The 17,409-nt window shown below is 48.4% G+C and overlaps 1 protein-coding gene across 1 annotated transcript; it reads left to right on the top strand.

The window, feature by feature from the left end:
* The first annotated feature begins 3,139 nt into the window (after positions 1 to 3,139).
* Positions 3,140 to 14,489, top strand: CIART (circadian associated repressor of transcription). Its single transcript, XM_030187684.1, has 6 exons — positions 3,140 to 3,215; positions 8,100 to 8,675; positions 9,261 to 9,336; positions 11,228 to 11,306; positions 11,718 to 11,844; positions 13,369 to 14,489. The coding sequence occupies exons 2-6, from the start codon at positions 8,112 to 8,114 to the stop codon at positions 13,921 to 13,923; spliced, it is 1,401 nt and encodes a 466-aa protein (XP_030043544.1). The 5' UTR covers positions 3,140 to 3,215; positions 8,100 to 8,111; the 3' UTR covers positions 13,924 to 14,489.
* Positions 14,490 to 17,409: the final 2,920 nt, after the last annotated feature.

Below are 17,409 nucleotides of genomic sequence, written 5' to 3'. Positions count from 1 at the left end.
ACCACCCCTACTCACCAATCTGGCCACTGCCTTGACCTCGTCCTCTCCTCTACCTGCTCACCCTCCAATTTCTGCGCCTCAGCTCTTCCTCTCTTCGACCATCACCTGATCACCTTTACACTTCATCACCCTCCCCCTCAGTCCCGCTCAACACTAACCACTACTTCCAGGAATCTCCAGGCTGTCGACCCTCCCACCTTATCCTCTAGTATCTCTAATCTCCTCCCTTTCCATCATGTCCTCCGAGTCTGTCGACAAGGCTGTCTCCACTTACAATGGCACTCTCTCCTAAGCTCTGGAAACCCTTGCACCATCCATCTCCTGTCCCACAAGGCGCACTAATCCCCAGCCCTGGCTGACCCCTTGCACCCGTTACCTTTGCTCCTGCGCCCGATCGGCTGAACGCCTCTGGAGAAAATCTCGCACCCATACTGATTTCATTCATTACAAATTCATGCTATCCTCCTTCCAGTCCTCCCTATTCCTCGCCAAACAGGACTATTACACCCAATTTACTAATTCCCTCAGCTCTAACCCTCGTCGTCTCTTCGCCACCCTTAACTCCCTCCTCAAAGTGCCCTCCGCTCCCACCCCCCCTCACTCTCTCCTCAATCACTGGCTGATTACGTCCGCGACAAGGTGCAGAAGATCAACCTCGAATTCACCACCAAACCATCTCCTCCTCTTCACCCTATAACCCACTCCCTCAACCAACCAACCCAGGCCTCCTTCTCCTCGTTTCTTGATATCACCGAAGAGGAAACCTCCCATCTTCTTTCCTCCTCGAAATGCACCACCTGTTCCTCTGACCCCATCCCCACCAACTTATTTAACACCATCTCTCCTACTGTCACCCCCCCATCTGTCATATCCTCAACCTCTCTCTCTCCACTACAACTGTCCCTGACACCTTCAAGCATGCTGTAGTCACACCACTCCTCAAAAAAACATCACTTGATCCTACCTATCCCTCCAACTACCGCCCCATTTCCCTCCTACCCTTCCTCTCCAAGATACTTGAACACACCATTCACAGCCGTTGCCTTGATTTTCTCTCCTCTCATGCCATCCTCGATCCGCTTCAATCCGGATTTTGCCCCTTACACTCGACAGAAACGGCACTGTCTAAAGTCTGCAATGACCTCTTCCTTGCCAAATCCAAAGGCCACTACTCCATCCTCATCCTCCTCGACCTATCCGCCGCTTTCGACACTGTCAATCACAATTTACTTCTTGCCACACTGTCCTCATTTGGGTTCCAGGGCTCTGTCCTCTCCTGGTTCTCCTCTCATCTCTCCCACTGTACCTTCAGAGTACATTCTCATGGTCCTTCCTCCACCCCCATCCCGCTCTCTGTTGGAGTTCCTCAGGGATCTATCCTTGGACCCCTTCTCTTTTCAATCTACACCTCTTCCCTGGGCTCCCTGATCTCATCCCATGGGTTCCAATATCATCTTTATGCTGACGACACTCAGCTTTATCTCTACACACCAGACATCACTGCGGAATCCCAGGACAAAGTATCGGCCTGCTTATCCGACATTGCTGCCCGGATGTCCAACCGCCACCTGAAACTGAACATGGCCAAGACCGAGCTTATAGTCTTCCCATCCAAACCCACTTCTCCTCTCCCTCCACTTTCTATCTCAGTTGATAACACCCTCATCCTCCCCGTCTCATCTGCCCGCAACCTCGGAGTCATCTTTGACTCCTCCCTCTCCTTCTCTGCACATATCCAGCACATAGCCAAGACCTGTCGCTTCTTCCTCTATCACATCAGCAAAATTCGCCCTTTCCTCTCTGAGCACACCACCCAAACTCTCATCCACTCTCTCATTACCTCTCGCCTTGACTACTGCAACCTACTCCTCACTGGCCTCCCATTTAACCATCTATCCCCCCTTCAATCCGTTCAGAACTCTGCTGCGCGTCTTATCTTCTGCCTAGACCGATATGCTCATATCACCACTCTCCTCAAGTCACTTCACTGGCTTCTGATCAGGTACCGCATACAGTTCAAGCTTCTCCTGCTAGCCTACAAATGCACTCAATCTGCAGCTGCTCCTTACCTCTCTACCCTCATCTCCCCTTACGTTCCTACCCGTAACCTCCGCTCTCAAGACAAATTCCTCCTTTCAGTACCCTTCTCCACCACCGCCAACTCCAGGCTCTGCCCTTGCTGTCTTGCCTCACCCCATGCTTGGAATAAACTCCCTGAGCCCATACGCCAGGCCCCCTCCCTGCCCATCTTCAAATCCTTACTCAAAGCCCACTTCTTCAATGTCGCCTTCGGCACCTAACCACTATACCTCTATTCAGGAAACCTAGACTGCCTCAACTTGACATTTCGCCCATTAGATTGTAAGCTCCTTGGAGCAGGGACTGTCCTTTTTTCTTAATCTGTACAGCGCTGTGTAACCCTAGCAGCGCGCTAGAAATGTTAAGTAGTAGTAGCAGCAGCAGCAGCAGCAGCAGCAGCAGGGACTGTCCTTCTTTGTTAAACTGTAGAGCGCTGTGTAACCCTAGCAGCGCGCTAGAAATGTTAAGTAGTAGTAGTTCTTGAGGTCCCTATTCTGTCCCCACCCTTTTCCCTGGTCTCGGAGGGGGGCTTCCAGCTCTCTCTAATCTCAAGTGTCTTCCTGAAGACCCTTCCTAGCCCACCTTTCCTTGATCCTACGGATCCTTTCCTCGGGGGAGGGGGGGGGGGTCCCTTCCAATTCCACAGTTCCCTGATCTTCCTGCCATTCCTACTCGGTACTCCTAGGTGCTCTTTCCCTTTCCACTCCGCCCGAGGTATCTTTTGGCACAGATGTTTGTACAGCAGCCTCGAAGCCCCCCCCCCAGCTGTGTCTAGATTCGCCCCTCCCCCTCCTCGCTTCCACCCAGTCGCTCAGCCTGAGAAGCCACATGTAAAGGGCGGAGCCAGGCGGCTGTTGTCTTCCACCAATCGTCGGCCCGCACCGCCTCTCCGCCCCCCCGTTCCCGCCCCTCGCCTCGCACCGGCCAATCAGCCGCCGGGCTACGGCCGGGCCCGGGCCAATGGCGGCGCGAGCAGAGGATGCACAAGGGGAGGCACGTGCAGTGGCGCACGTGTCGGCGGTGCCTGAGCGCTGCAGGTGGGCGGAGAGTCGGAGACGGGCCGGGAGCGGCCGAGTCAGGGCTGCGGACGGTGGTGGAGAGAGCAGAGCGCTGGCGTCGTGCGGAGGTTCTGTCAGGTCTGTAAGATCGCCGTGGAGGGGTGGTGGGATTCCCCCCCGGGCTGCAGCGCCACTGGTGCAGAGTGTAGGGCACCTTTCTGGGGTGGGATTATTCCGGTTGTGCAGTATATTGGGGAAACGGGCAGATTCGGTCCTGGATCGGCCCCAGTGTATGCAGATAGTAGTGGTTCGTTTTCCTTAGGGAAATAGGAACTGTAAAATCCAGCGTGCACCGGTGCAAAGTCTGGACTGGATTAGGCTTTGTCTTGGGCCGTGGAGCCAGTTAGACTGCAGTCGTATAGGACGTGTGTGTGTGAGTGCACGGTAGCCAGGGTCCCATGGGTGGCGAGTATTAAGCAGGCAAAGTGAACCGATGGCTCCCCTACACCTTTTGCTGTGTTGAGTAAGGGTAACAGAGCATGGGGGGGTTTGAACTCTGCCTGTAGGAGCGAGGGTTCAGCCACCGAGCCAAGAGAAGATTTTCTGTAACCTGGCTTGGTCCTTTTTGTTGGCATGGACAGGTGGGTTTTGTGGAAGGTGCAGGATGGAGAACAGGAGGAGATAGTGGGATACCACTGGTGAGTGACAGAGAGTGAACACAGGGAGACAGGACATGAGAAAATGTCTGAGATCTACTGAAGGGCTGTGCGGTTCTGCCATTTCTGGTACATAGAGAGGAGCAGGTGACTCTCTGGGCTGCTCTCACGTCATCCAGTGGCTACTTGATTATGCACTTTGCCCATGTTGCATCACAAGACTCAGCAGTCTGTGTGCCTGCAAGGAGTGACATGGAGTAGTGATACTGAGGTGGTATCAGCTAGTGGAGTGTCCATTTAGTGAGCGCATAGTCTGGACCGAGTTTCTGGTTGATTTGAAATATGTGCCCTTCATAAAGCTTGTTTTAATTTCTACCCAGATAATTGGAATCTGAAGCTCAGTATGTGTCTTCCATAGCTGGTGCCACTGATAGTGGACTGCCATTAGCCATAGATTTTTGTTTGAGGTATTGTCATGTAAAGAGAGAACACATCCTGAGCTTCAGATTGCATTTGCTCAGTGCAGAATCCAGATGTGTATAAATATATTGGGGTTTTGCCACCAGAGGAATGCAAACAGTTCCTATACAAAAGTGTGTTGGAGGAAAATGTAAAGAATAGTTGAAGGGTGGGGGGTGGGATGCACAAAACCACCTTTTAGATGAGCACAGGTAAGACATTTTAAGAATGCTGCTAAAGATTCTCTGTGCCTATCCCAGGCTAAGTAGTGAGGGGAAAAATAGAGATCAGCTGGGGCCTGTGGTTTACATGAGGATGAATTTGGGCAGAGCTGGGTGTTTGAGAAGCCATTTTACTTGTGTTTGGTACTGCTTCTTTATTAATTATTCCTGGATGCAGTTGCTGATGGGGGAGCTGAATCCCCCGTCCTGATAGGGCAACTACTTGGTGAAGCCATTGAGAGAGCACCTGCTCCCTAATCTTCTTCCCAGCATCCCAGTTCTTCATTGGAGTGCCAAGGATGCCCTCAGCTCCTTGTGACATTGGGCAAGTCATTTAACCCTCCATTGCCCCCAGTACAAAATAAGTACCTGCAGATAATATAGTAACATAGTAAACGACTGCTGATAAAGACCTGTACGGCCCATCCAGTCTGGCTTGGATTGTAACCACAGAAAGGTGGTATATGAAATCCCAGTCCCCTTCTCCGCAGCAGCTCAGCTCTGCAACAAATCCAGATGGAAATAGAAAGCTTTGAGTGGCTTCAGTGGGATGAGAAATGTGCCCCCCCTCCTCCTGGTCAGTGCAGGTATTTGTGATGTAGAACACAACTAACACAGCCAGTCCTGTGGCATGTGGTCCGCCTCAGCCTTGTGTTGCCAGATGGATTTGGCAGGCTCCCTTTTTTGGGTGCCATGTGGTTTGTCATCTTACTCTGGTAATGTGATCTGTGGTATTACATAACTCCCCCAGGGTCTTACTGGATTTTTAGTTATTTAGGCTGCCATGCTAACACGGAAGTTGGTCTGTTTCCAAGCCCCAAGGCAAATGTATTTTCATTTGAAACAACAAGAACATAGTGTCTCATATGATACAATCTGGGCTCAGTGCTCAGAAGATAACTCTTATAACATAGTAGATGACGGCAGAAAAAGACCTGAAAGGTCCATCCAGTCTGCCCAAGAAATGTGCCACTTTTTTGTGCATACCTTACCTTGATTTGTACCTGTCTTTTTCATGTTGGATTATTCTCAGCACAGGTAAACAGCTAGAGCCCAGAGGTGTGGGTACAAGGTCTGGCCCTTGCCCTGTTGCCACCCTCCCAGCTTTGATGCAGAGAACCCCAGAAAGACCATCCAGGCTGTTGTATTTAACTGTTACTCGCGTGATCATAACATCCTTCGAGCAGGTCACTTCCCTGTGTGGGCAGTTTACTGTGGACTATTTGATTATGTCAGACTCCTCACAGACAGCTTTTAGAAGGTGTTGATGGATTCCACGTGATTCTACTGCAGTGGCTCCCGAATCTGGTCCTTGAGATCTCCTATTAGGCTTGTTGGTCGCTTGCAAATGTTCATCCTGAAACCCGGATCTGTGGGATGCCCTGGCTCTGCTGTGAGCTTGGAAAAGGTTGGACCCAGCATGCCACATGCTGTATGTGGGCGATCTTTTGTGTAGGGGCTCAAGGGGTTTTCCTTGTGTGCATGGTTGACTTGAGTTTTTCTTCTCCTGCTGAAAAGACAGTGAACACCAGCCATGTTTTAATAGCAAGACCATGAGGCAGGAGCTTGGACATGTAACAGTAGAGGTGTAAGAATACCACTCCGCAGTTGTGCCGCCTTGGTAAGAAGGGTTCCCCGGGCATAGAGTTTAAGTAGATTGTGACATGGCTGTCCTTGCTGTATTTGACAACAGCATGAGGACTGCAACTGTGCCAGATTTATTATTGAATCTTACATCTTAGGGTCCTAGCTTCAGCAGTTTCATGCCAGCTTCAAATCAGGAAGTACTGTTTTAATTTTGATGTAATGGTGGTTTTTGTTTGGTTTTCACATTTATTTTAATTGTTGATGTGTTTATATACTTTGCCTCTATTTGGGTTTCTGCCAGGTACTTGTGATGTGGATGGGCCACAGTTGGAAGTAGGATGCTGGGCTAGATGGACCATTGGTCTGACCCACTGGACTTGTTTTTATATATACTTTATACAAGCAAGGAAAGAAAAATCATTTAACAGCTCTGTGGTCCCCCAACAGCTCAGTAGTTCCCAGTTGTGCGCATGTCATTCATGAATAGCAGATCCCAGTGGCACAGGTTTGAACACCCTCTACTCCGTTTCCTCGTGGGGGAGATGCAACAGACGACTAGGACACGGAGGCAGCCCACGTGAGGGTCTGCTCATGTCCATGAACCATTGTGCCTGAAAACAATCAACACCATAACTCCTCTCCCCATTTATAAGTCGAGTCTACGCCAAGCCTCGTCTGTGGATGGTAGAACGGATGTACCTGGAAATTACTGTGACATTTTCTGTTGCTGGTTGTTACTGTGCCAGGTTTATGTTTAATATATTTGCATTAATTCATTAGTATTTGTGATATCTTTGCAGTTGGATTACTGTAATACTTTGTATTTTGGTCCAGAATTCAGTAATTTCAGAAAACAGTGGCTAAAATTAATTATTTGTAAATGTAAATATGACATAATTCACTTGTTGAAGTTGCCCCATGGGCTTCTGGTTGCAGCTCATATTGAATTTAAATCTGTGTTATTTTCAAGATGTATAGATGCAGGCTGTTCTTACGCATTGGCTTTACTTCATCTTAGTTCTAGTTCGCATCCTAAGTAATTAAATTCATAAACCAGTTAGAAATACCTACGCTGGGGTTTACTAAGCTGTTAGCACTGCTGGCTGTCAGCAATGCTGCGTAGTGAACAGACCCCCTAGTTTTTTTTAATTAGATTGCTCTCTACCTGTAAGAAACAATTTTGTTTTGTCGCTGAGTCTTGGGAATGCAGTGCCAGTGGAGATTGACAAGTTTCCAGAGTTTTGTTGAACCTCAAACTTTTTGAAATTTTGGCTGTAAAATAGCTGTACACTTTTCCTGTTTTTTATGATTCTAAGTCTGCTTTTGGCACCGGTAAGCTGAATGTCAGTAGTCTATTGGAAACTGCCTAGAACTCGAGGCTTTGGTATACGAGACATTTAAATGTTGATGCTTTCTCCTGTGTTTATTTATTTATTTTCACACATAGCCATGCATATAACGCAAATTGCACGTCTAAAAATACTTGTATAATGTGCCCCACATATATAAACATGCTATACCAGTTTTTCTAAAGCATGCTAATTGTGAAATTAACTCATTTGTATTTAAGCAAAAAAAAAAAAAAAACCCCTAAAAAAAAGGGCTTAAAACCAAAATGTGCTCATTTTTCAATGTGCGTGTCTTAGTAGAAATCCACGGGTATAGCACGCAGGGAGAGAGGTGTGGTTTCCTAGAGGAAAAGTCCGTGGTGTGCTACTGAGACTGACATGGGGGAAGCCACTGCTTGCCCTGGGATTAGTAGCATGGAATGGTGCTACCAACTGGGTTTCTGCCAGGTACTTGTGACCTGGATTGGACACTGTTTGAACAGGACACTGGGCTAGATGGACCATTGGTCTGACCCAGTTTGGCTAGTCTTATAAAGGAAGTTGGGGTCCTTTTTCCGTGAGAATTTCCATATAAGCTGTGCCTATCATCATTCTGGCCTTCAGCTCTTTAATCCTGGAATTTTGGGGAATAGTTTGAGACCTAGAGAGAAGTTAGTTCAGAGTCCTAGAGTATGAGAGACATCAATCCTCTGTCTGCATGTGATCTGTGTCCTAGAGGTTCACGTGTCTGTTCTCTCTTTTCTCTCACAGTTGGCGTTCACCATGGACGAAGCAGACTGTTCAGACTACTTGTCATCCTGTGACTCTCTGTACTCTGTGGACAGTGTATCCAGTGGGGATGATGACGGCTGTGAGGACCTGGATGCCTTTCTTTCGGACAGCATGGAGGATGAGGCAGACCTGAGGGGTGGGCGGTGTGAACTGCGTCTGCTGTCCCCTGATTCTGGATTGGATGGCGCTAGGAGCCCTGGCTTGCTCTATGGGGATCATGAGTGTAGGACGCTGAGACCGGCTGGGCAGACTGTGGGAAGGCATCAACCAAAGGGTTACAATGCAAGGTACCCAGAGCTTTTGGAAAATGGGGTGTTACCCTCTGTTCACACTCGGCTAGCAGCGGAAGAAGCTACGTTGCCGGATAGGAACCAGAGTCAGAAGAAGCCAGAAGGGGGCCTAAAACGTTTAGCCCAGAGCACGGAAGGTGAATGGGTCAAGAGGCAAAGAACAGAGGCAGTTGTGGAAGAAGAGGCAAGATGGCGGAGAAATACAGGAAGTGGAGGAGAAGAGGGGCACCCCAGATCTGAAGGCGACCGGATCTTTGCTCAGAAGGTTTGTGTGAGATGGGGTATGGGAGGCTGCTGTTCTGGGCCCTGAGGTGGGAGAGGCAGACAGGTATCTGGTCTCAAGACAAGACACACCATGTTTTTTTTTTTTTTTAAGTCTCTATATTTTACCAAATTTATTGTGAGATGGAGATGCCCTGGCTAGTTAGTTTGTGGCTACAGTAATAAGCCCTGCTAGTAGCAGAGGGATGAGACAGGGTGTTCAGTGGTGCGAGGCAGGGTTCTGGATCTGGCTATGGAGAGAGAGCGGTGAGGTAGGCCGGGGGTGGGGTGGGAATCGTGCTTTGGGCCGAGTCTTAAGTTCTGATACTTCTTTCAGAAGTTCATTCCACATCCTCCGTTGGCAAGACCGATGACTGTGTTGCTAGTCCAGCTCCTTTGTTGTCTGCATTGGACAAGCCTTGAACAGAGTGACCTCTGGGAAAGGGCCATGTAACAGATTAGCAAGCTTTGGGCAAAAGGGGGGGTATAGGACTGTTTCCTGGTGTGTTCAGATTTGAGTGGGGGAAGCTCTGAAATTGTATTTGGAAGGAGTTGCACCCATCTGACTTCTCTCATATTTTTCTTCCAGTGCAAAGAGCTGCAGGGCTTTATCAAACCTCTCCTGGGGCTCCTGAACGGACTGAAGCGAGGACGTTACGAGAAAGGTAACCCCCTTCTGCCTTGTTTTTTTTTTTTTGTTTCCATTTAGTGTGCACCTTTTCCACTAATGGTCTCCCTTTTCCTGGCTGGCTGGTGTGTTGTCACAGCTGCACTCTCTCTCTCTTTGGGTATTTGTGGAGCAGAGTGAGAAGCAGACCCGAAGGGAGGGATCGGGGCATCAGAACACCTTTTTTTATTAGTATCCCCTGGGTTGATTTGGTTGGGAATGGGGACAGGCTGCAGAGGAGATGCCCCTTGTCTCCTGTGGCTTTAATGCCTCTGCTAGCAAAGATAAACTGGTTCCCTAGGATGGGTCTCGCCTTTGTCCAAGTCCACCAAAGAGCAAATGGGTTTGGCCAGCTTTTCTTCCCACAGTACTAGAAGTCGGCTGAGAAACTTTCCATTTAGGGGTGATAAATAGAAATTAAAACACAACAAAAGGAAAATGAAGTCATGCCTTTTTTTTTTTTTTTTTGTAATTTTTGGATTAATAATGCACTTTTCGACCAGTGAAATATGAAAAGTATTCTAATGACAGTCTCGAGGGCAATGTAGGAGTAGGCGGGGGTGACGGGGAGAAGTGGCTAGGTAATCGCCTACCCACTTCTCCCTGCTACCCCCCACCAGCCTACTCCTACCTTATACTTGAGACGCATTGGAATACTTTTCATGTTTCATAGTATGTTTTCATATTGTCATCTTTTGATTATAACTGACGTGAGAAGGGTGGCTGTGCCTTCGAAAGCTAGTCAAAAAAATGGGACTAACCTAGCTACCACACTATTTTATTTTAAAGTGTGGAAACTGCCAGGGGTTGATTATACCCCTGAAGTAGGAATTTTATGCCATATCACAGCTTGTTGGGTTCATCGATAAAGGATTCTTGATTATCCTATGCTTGACGGCCCTTGCTGCTTTCTTTGACTTCAGATTTTCAAAGTGTTCAGCCTTACTTACAACTGCCAGCTGTGAGCTCCTCAAGTGGAAAGTGCTGGGATTTTTTTTTCCCTGTGTTTACATGTGCGTGTAAATGAGGCAGCGGCTGAGCTGTGCTGGCAGATCCCTTGCAGAGCTTATGTAAACAGGTTATGTAACATGTGGGTGTGATTGTTCCATCACTGGATGCCCGTTCCTGCAAGTCATTCCTGAGGTTCGCTACGATACTTCTGTAACTCAGGATCACAGTTCACGGGCAACTTCTCCTCTTTGCCTGGTTCCCTAAGCAGCGTTTCAGAATCTGGGCACGCATGAACGGGTGGGCATAGGGGTGCAGAACCTGTCCCTTCTAGGGCTGGGGGGGACAGGCAGAGTTTTTTGGGGGGCTTGGGTTTGAATTCCTCCCTCTTTTTTCCATCTTTTTAATTTTTCTGTTTTGAAACTTTCTAATAATTCGTCCTGGTTGAGAAAGATTACGTTTTCCGACCCAGGACATCAGTTTGATGCAGAGCATTGTGCCGTCTTGAGCCGCTGTCTCCCTGTTGTGACCACGTGACTATGGATAGTCTTGTTTCCATCTACACATGCAGCGACAGTCACTGTAGGAGTGGCTCAGCCAGCTGTCCCTTAAGTAGCCACTTTTTGGGTAACCCATATAGTTGCAAGCTGCATAGAGACATTAAGGATGTGTGCTTTCTGCAGGTTTGCAGAAAGATACTTTTGTGGGCAGGGTATATCTATGAACCCTACAGATGTTGGGCAGCAAAAGAATGCATGTAGGTTTTGCAAATCCAAATGTACTTGTGTGGTTCTCCTCACCCTCCGACATGCACGATTTTGCATAAGCCCTTGTGTAAGTTTAGTGTTAGGAGGGGAAGGTTTAAAAGGTGCCTTTTGGGTCTTGGGTTTTCTGCTTGCTTTTATGATGCTGTTTCTAGACCCTTGTTTCTGCTGTTTCAGGGCTAAGCAGTTTCCAGCAGAGCGTAGCCATGGACAGGATCCAGAGGATTGTGGGAGTCCTGCAGAAGCCAGAGATGGGGTAAGGATACTCCTGTCACCTCCCCTGTCCCCTCAATCTCAAACGGGGCACCGTTTGCATGCTTAAATTCATAGGATACTGCCATCCGCAGGCTTAAACATGTGCTGAAGCATCCCCGAGTGTAAAAGGGCTTCGCGTGTTAATGTTCAGAGGGGCTTGGGCAGAGAATATTTACAGAATATTGGAACTGCAGTGCTTAAATGTTGCATTTAATTATGCCTGTTTATGCCAGCCGTAGATTGCATGTAGGCATACCGATACCAACTTGTGCACCTATAAAATAGGCTTGCTTGCTTGCTGCCGCCGCCGCCACCCCTCCTTATTTGAAAGTCCAGTTACAGAGTGACCCCGTTAATATCTGAGTGTTTGAAGCACCGGATCTGTCGCTTACTGCCCTTTTTGTCTTGATAGGGAGCGATACCTGGGAACCCTGCTGCAGGTGGAAATGATGCTGAAAGTCTGGTTCCCTCGTGTGCCTGTGTGCAGCTCATCCCCTCCAGAGCGTGGTGTAGGAGATGTTCAGGACAGATCCACCAAGGTACAGTACCAGTGCCTCCACGCCTCACCTTAAGGGCTATTACGAAGTCATGTGTGTGCGGTGTCTGTACTGACAAGACCTACTTCCTGTGGTCTGTTCCTCCATACTCCCCAAAAAGGTCCGAGTTGCCAGCATAACTGGTTCAGACAAATGAGCTAGTCATAGGCCAGAGGCATGCATGAATATCTGGTGAATGTTCGGTGTGGTTTGCCCCAGCTTCTTATCTTTCCCCCTAAACCAACCTCTCCTCCTCTCCCATTCTCTATTTCTGTGGATAACACTCTCATCCTTCCTGTCTCATCAGCTCGTAATCTTGGGGTCATCTTCGACTCCTCCCTCTCCTTCTTTGCACATATTCAGCAGACTGCTAAAACCTGTCGTTTCTTTCTCTATAATATCACCAAAATTCGCCCTTTCCTTCTGAGCACACTACCAGAACCCTCATCCACGCTCTTATCACCTCTCACTTAGACTATTGCAACTTGCTTCTCACAGGTCTCCCACTAGCCATCTCTCTCCTCTTCAATCTGTTCAAAATTCTGCTGCACGACTAATATTCTGCCAGGGTCGTTATGCTCATATTAGCCCTCTCCTCAAGTCACTTCACTGGCTTCCTATCCGTTTCCGCATACAGTTCAAACTCCTCCTATTGACCTATAAGTGCATTCACTCTGCAGCTCCTCATCTCTCCACTCTCATCACTACCTACATTCCTCCCCGGGAACTCCGTTCACTGGGTAAATCTCTCTTATCTGCACCCTTCTCCTCCATCGCTAACTCCAGACTCCGTTCCTTTTATCTTGCTGCACCATATGCCTGGAATAGACTTCCTGAGCCGGTACGTCAAGCTCCATCTCTGGCCGTCTTCAAATCTAAGCTAAAAGCCCACCTTTTTGATGCTGCTTTTAACTCCTAACCCTTATTCAGTTGTTCAGAACCCTTATTTTATCATCCTCACCTTAATATTCCCTTATCTCTTGTTTGTCCTGTTTGTCTGTCCTAATTAGATTGTAAGCTCTGTCGAAAGTAGTAGTTTAGGGGTGAAATTTTGGGAATTGCCTCTCTCCCTGCCCTGCTTCACGCACTCGCGGTTGCCGAGGGGGATCCTTTGCTCTCTCGGCTCTTCTGCTATTGGAAGGATGGTGACTTTTTTTTGAATTGGCTAAAGCAGTGAATAGGTTGGGAAGGGTTATTTATGCTTCCTTCATGCTTGATGATTTGGCCAGGGCAGCAGCTGCTGTCTTTCTTTCATATTTGTAGGGGGGGGGGGGGGCACGGGGGTTAGTTTGTACTAACAGTGATCGAGAATTGGCAGTGGAGTGAGTAGTAGTCATTGAAAATGACGTATGTTGTTTTCTGGTTGGGGGATTTACCTGCCCCACATGAGTTTCACTGTGCATTTTCATATGTGTGAAAAGGGGGGAGGGGGAGCTAGAAAATGACAAACTTTTATATGCTCCCTCCCAGAGGGTGCTGCTTGATTTTACAACTCGGGGTTCATGCCACCTTTGTTTTGTTTTCTAGCACTCGTGCACCAACTGCACCGAGATAAAGAATTTACCAGGACAGCTGGCAAAACACCCTGATGTCACTAGTCAGAGCCCACAGCAGGAGAGCCCCAGTGGGGTGCCAGAAACGGATACCGCTACCACTGCCCAAGATGGTGCTCAGGTTCTCGGCTGGTCTGCTCTGAATTTGACCTGGATGCATACCTCGCCCATTTGCAACCCGCCCTTGAGGCTGCCAGCTACGCCAGATAGTGCCACACTGCTAAGTTCCAGTACAGCCAGCTGTGGTGTCATCTTGTTTCTGCACAACAATTTATTGACCTGTCCAGCACGCATGTGCTCAGCATCTGTGCCCCCTGAGAAGAGTTTGACAGCTGCCTGCCCCCAGGGAGCCCATCCTTCTGAAAGAAGGGTTCATCTAAGAAGCCAGAGCGTGCCAGGACCTGGAGCACCCCCTGGAAGCAGCAGCAGAATACTCGGCAAAGGCGAGAGCCACATCACCTCTCTGCTTCCCCTGCCAGAGACTGGAGGTCCAAGACAGGGCTTGCTGGTGGATGCAGCCCTGAATTAGGTGTCTCCTATCAAAGGGAGGTCTTTTTCTGAATAACTGATTTTTTTTCTTTTTCCTAACAAAACAAGCATTTCATGTTTTAAGAGAGGTGAAAAAAAAAAACAACCCAGTGAGACAGCTGCATTGTGAGCAGGGACCCTGGACATGGAGCTGCTTGAACACTTAAAGCTGAGAAGGAAAAGCATGGCTATTGGAGTTTGATTTCAGAATTGAAACTGTGGGGTGGAGGGGTTGGGGGAGGGATTTTTCTTTCCCTCTCCCCTTTAGATGGAATTTCTTGGAGGATGGGGGTTTAGGGGTGAAACCTCCATTGTTGATCCCTGTGAATGTGAATTATATTTTCCTTTCCTTCCTCCCCCCCCCCGTCTGTTTGATTCAGAGGAACTTTTTCTGTACCAGGTTTCTGTGAAAGGAATTGGAGGTTTGCTGACTTAATACCATTAAGGAGCTCTGCTTTTACACTGAACCAAGCTTTGTTTCTGAGTGAATGGTCTTGCAAACAGTTCATCTCCTTTTCAGACTAGGGAATGGCAGGGGAAGAGGGAAGCCTGGAGAAAAGCAGAGAACAGCCCAACCCCTCTTGTCCTTGCCCCCCCCCCCCCCCCCCCCCGGTGCCACGGTTCCTTTTTTTGTCCTCAAATTAAGTTCTGCTTTGCAGCTTCGTGGGCTGAACTCTGTGAAGCTGTAAAAAAAAAAAAGAAAGGAGCTTAATGTTGCAGTGGCCTGCAACATTAGCCCACCTTGAATCTGAGCTGTGACCTTTTTGATTATAATGTGAAAGGGGGTGGGGTGGGACGACCTGCCAGATTGGTCGTAGTGTTCTGCTCGCGCCTGCAAAGGACCAGGGTTCAACTCCCATGTCTCGCATCTATTTGGGGATACTGGGGAGGCAGTAGGTACAACTTCCAAAGTGGGTGGGGGGGGGAAGAGCCAAAGAGCATAGACCGTCACATGGCCGGGGACAGGAGCGAGCTGCTCCTCATTGGAGTTCCTCTAGTTAATGGCCTTCCCTGCCTCTAAGAGGTTGACTGATGTTAAGGAGGGTGGAAGTTAGAGTGGAAAAGGTGGAGCGGGAGAGACTGAGTAACAGAGAAATAGAAGGCATATAAAGACCATATGACCTAACCAATCTGCCATCCATACAATCGAATATCCCTATATCTCCCTTAGAGATCCTATGTACTTGTCCGCAAGCTTTCTTGAATTTGGATGTCTTCATCTTCGCCACCTCCACAGGGTGGTCGTTCCACGAATTCACCACCCTTTCTGTGAAGAAGTATTTCCTCAGGTTACTTCTTTCTGAGTCTGTCCCTCTTCATGCTATGTCCCCTTGTTCCAGTGCTTCCTTTCAATTGAAAGAGACTCACCTCCTGTGCGTTTATGCTGCATAGCTATTAAAGATCTCAAAATGGAAGAAAGGCAGGAGAGGGGAAATGTGATAGAGACATTTAAAGTTTGTCTCATTACGCTTTATGACAAAGATCACTGACCATTTCAGGAGCCGCTCTCTGGACCGACTCCATCCTGTTTATATCTTTTTGAAGGTGCCTCTCCAGAATTGTACACAGTACCCTAAATGAGGTCTCGCCATCATGATTTGAATTAGATGTTCAAATGAGCAGGAGGACAGCAGTATAAAATGTATGTGAAGAACTTTGATATTTGTGATCCAGCCTCAAAATCCTAAAACGATTTTCTGTAACATCTCAGAAATGTATCCTGTAGTGTTGTACTTCTGAAGTGTTTTAAAATAGTTGTGACATTCTTTCACCGCTTTGGGAACAAGTTAATTAGAAACAGAGATATGCAATCCCCCCCTCCTTCCCCAGCAGTAGCCACCAAGGTATTGCCAAAGCTGTAGGCTTTGTCCCTGGAAAGCTGAACTGTTTGTTACTCAGACTGGGGTGTGGCTTCACTGAAAAGAAGTTGCCTTGTGTGACTTTCCCCAGTGAACAGGTGCTGACAGGCACCTGGCTCCTGGCCGGATCCCGCTGAGCAGTTTGGCAGGGCGTGGGAGCCTTTGGCATGGCTGGCCACGTGTGGCTTGGAGCATTTGGGCTGTGGCACCTTTCTAGGCCATGTGAGCAGGGGAACAGCAAGGGGGTGGGTGTTCAATGTGCGTGTGCCAAAGCAAGAAACCCTCCACAGAACTGGTGGTGTTGTAAGCACTGGGGGTGGAGGGGAGCGTCGGGGCATGCACAGTAGACTCCCACTATGGTTCCTGGCAATATCCTTAGTGTTGATAGCTCACTGTTACAGCCCTTGGCTTCTGGGGTGATTCAGCATGGAAAATAGTCACTGGGGGGGGGGGGGGGGGGGGGGGGGGGGGGGGGGGGGGGGGGGGGGGGGGGGGGGGGGGGGGGGGGGGGGGGGGGGGGATCTGCCTTCACCTGAGTCTGAAGCATGGAACTTAAATCTCTCCCCACCCACAACAAAGGGACCATAATCGGCCATAGCCATTTGACAGAATTAGGTGTAGCCAGTTTCCTTCTGTTGCTGCTGGTGTCTCTCCCTACCCCCCTTTCAAATCCTGCCTTTTTCCCTCTACACTGAGTGAAAACCACAGGCCACGGGTTAAGGTGAGACGTGTGGTGTATGAGAGGGGGGAAGATTATAGGTGTCGCACCACTGCATTTACATGTAAGGAAAGGTGTTTTGAAAAAAGAAAAGCACAGTTGAAAGTGTCACATATCATGTCTTCTGGTCACCTGGGTCCCTTTGTTGCCTTGCTTCCCTGAACATCCAGCACAGTGCTCTCCCAGCCAGATTTAAGCTGGTATTGAAATATGGCCATAAAATCTGCCATTCCATTGGGCAAATAAAATCCTTCCAGGGCCAAGGAGTCAGTGGGCCTGTATGTGGAATGTGTTAAGGTGCTTGTGAGCTGGACCGGCCACTGTTAGAGGATACCTTGGGTCTGACCCAGTAGGGCAACTCTTTCTGTTCCTATGAGTAGAATATGATGAGTAAGATGCTGAATCTGATTGATGAAGGCGGCACTGAGAGACTGACAACAGTTGTTCTCCGATTACTTGTGTCCTGCTGTGTAAAGGCCCTTGCTTGGAAAGTTTTCGGAACACTGTTTGCAAAGTTTTCCTTGTTTGTGATCTCCCTCTTAAAATGCTTTACAGTTTTTTTTTTTTTTTTTGGTAAATGTTTTATATGGATGTAATTTTTGCCTTTTGGCTTGCTGAAGTCTACAGCTGAAAAGTAAGGTATTATTGACTTGACCAGCATGACAGCAATAAAAACTCTCAGCATTCAGCAGAATGTGAGCTTTTAATTGCTTGATTTAACCTATGTGTCTGTGTGTTGGGGGGGGGGGGGGGGGGGGGGGGGGGGGGGGGGGGGGGGGGGGGGGGGGGGGGTATTGTTGTTCAATTACTGCAAAAGACTAAGCAGCACAAACTTATTGGGTATTTTCGGCAAGAAACATTTCCTGGCTCTTTAAGTTACCTGTTTGGGGCTAACTGGTCATTTTCAGTG

This window comes from Microcaecilia unicolor, chromosome 14 (assembly GCF_901765095.1).
Source record: "Microcaecilia unicolor chromosome 14, aMicUni1.1, whole genome shotgun sequence".
NCBI lineage: Eukaryota > Metazoa > Chordata > Amphibia > Gymnophiona > Siphonopidae > Microcaecilia > Microcaecilia unicolor.
This window is presented reverse-complemented; position numbering and strand designations above follow the sequence as displayed.

Bases quoted from the DNA above. Each gene is read 5' to 3' on its own strand.
- CIART (XM_030187684.1), top strand. From the start codon at position 8,112: ATGGACGAAGCAGACTGTTCAGACTACTTGTCATCCTGTGACTCTCTG. The intron at 9,337-11,227 runs GTAACCCCCTTC...CTGCTGTTTCAG, and splicing joins GCGAGGACGTTACGAGAAAG to GGCTAAGCAGTTTCCAGCAG. The intron at 11,307-11,717 runs GTAAGGATACTC...TTGTCTTGATAG, and splicing joins CTGCAGAAGCCAGAGATGGG to GGAGCGATACCTGGGAACCC.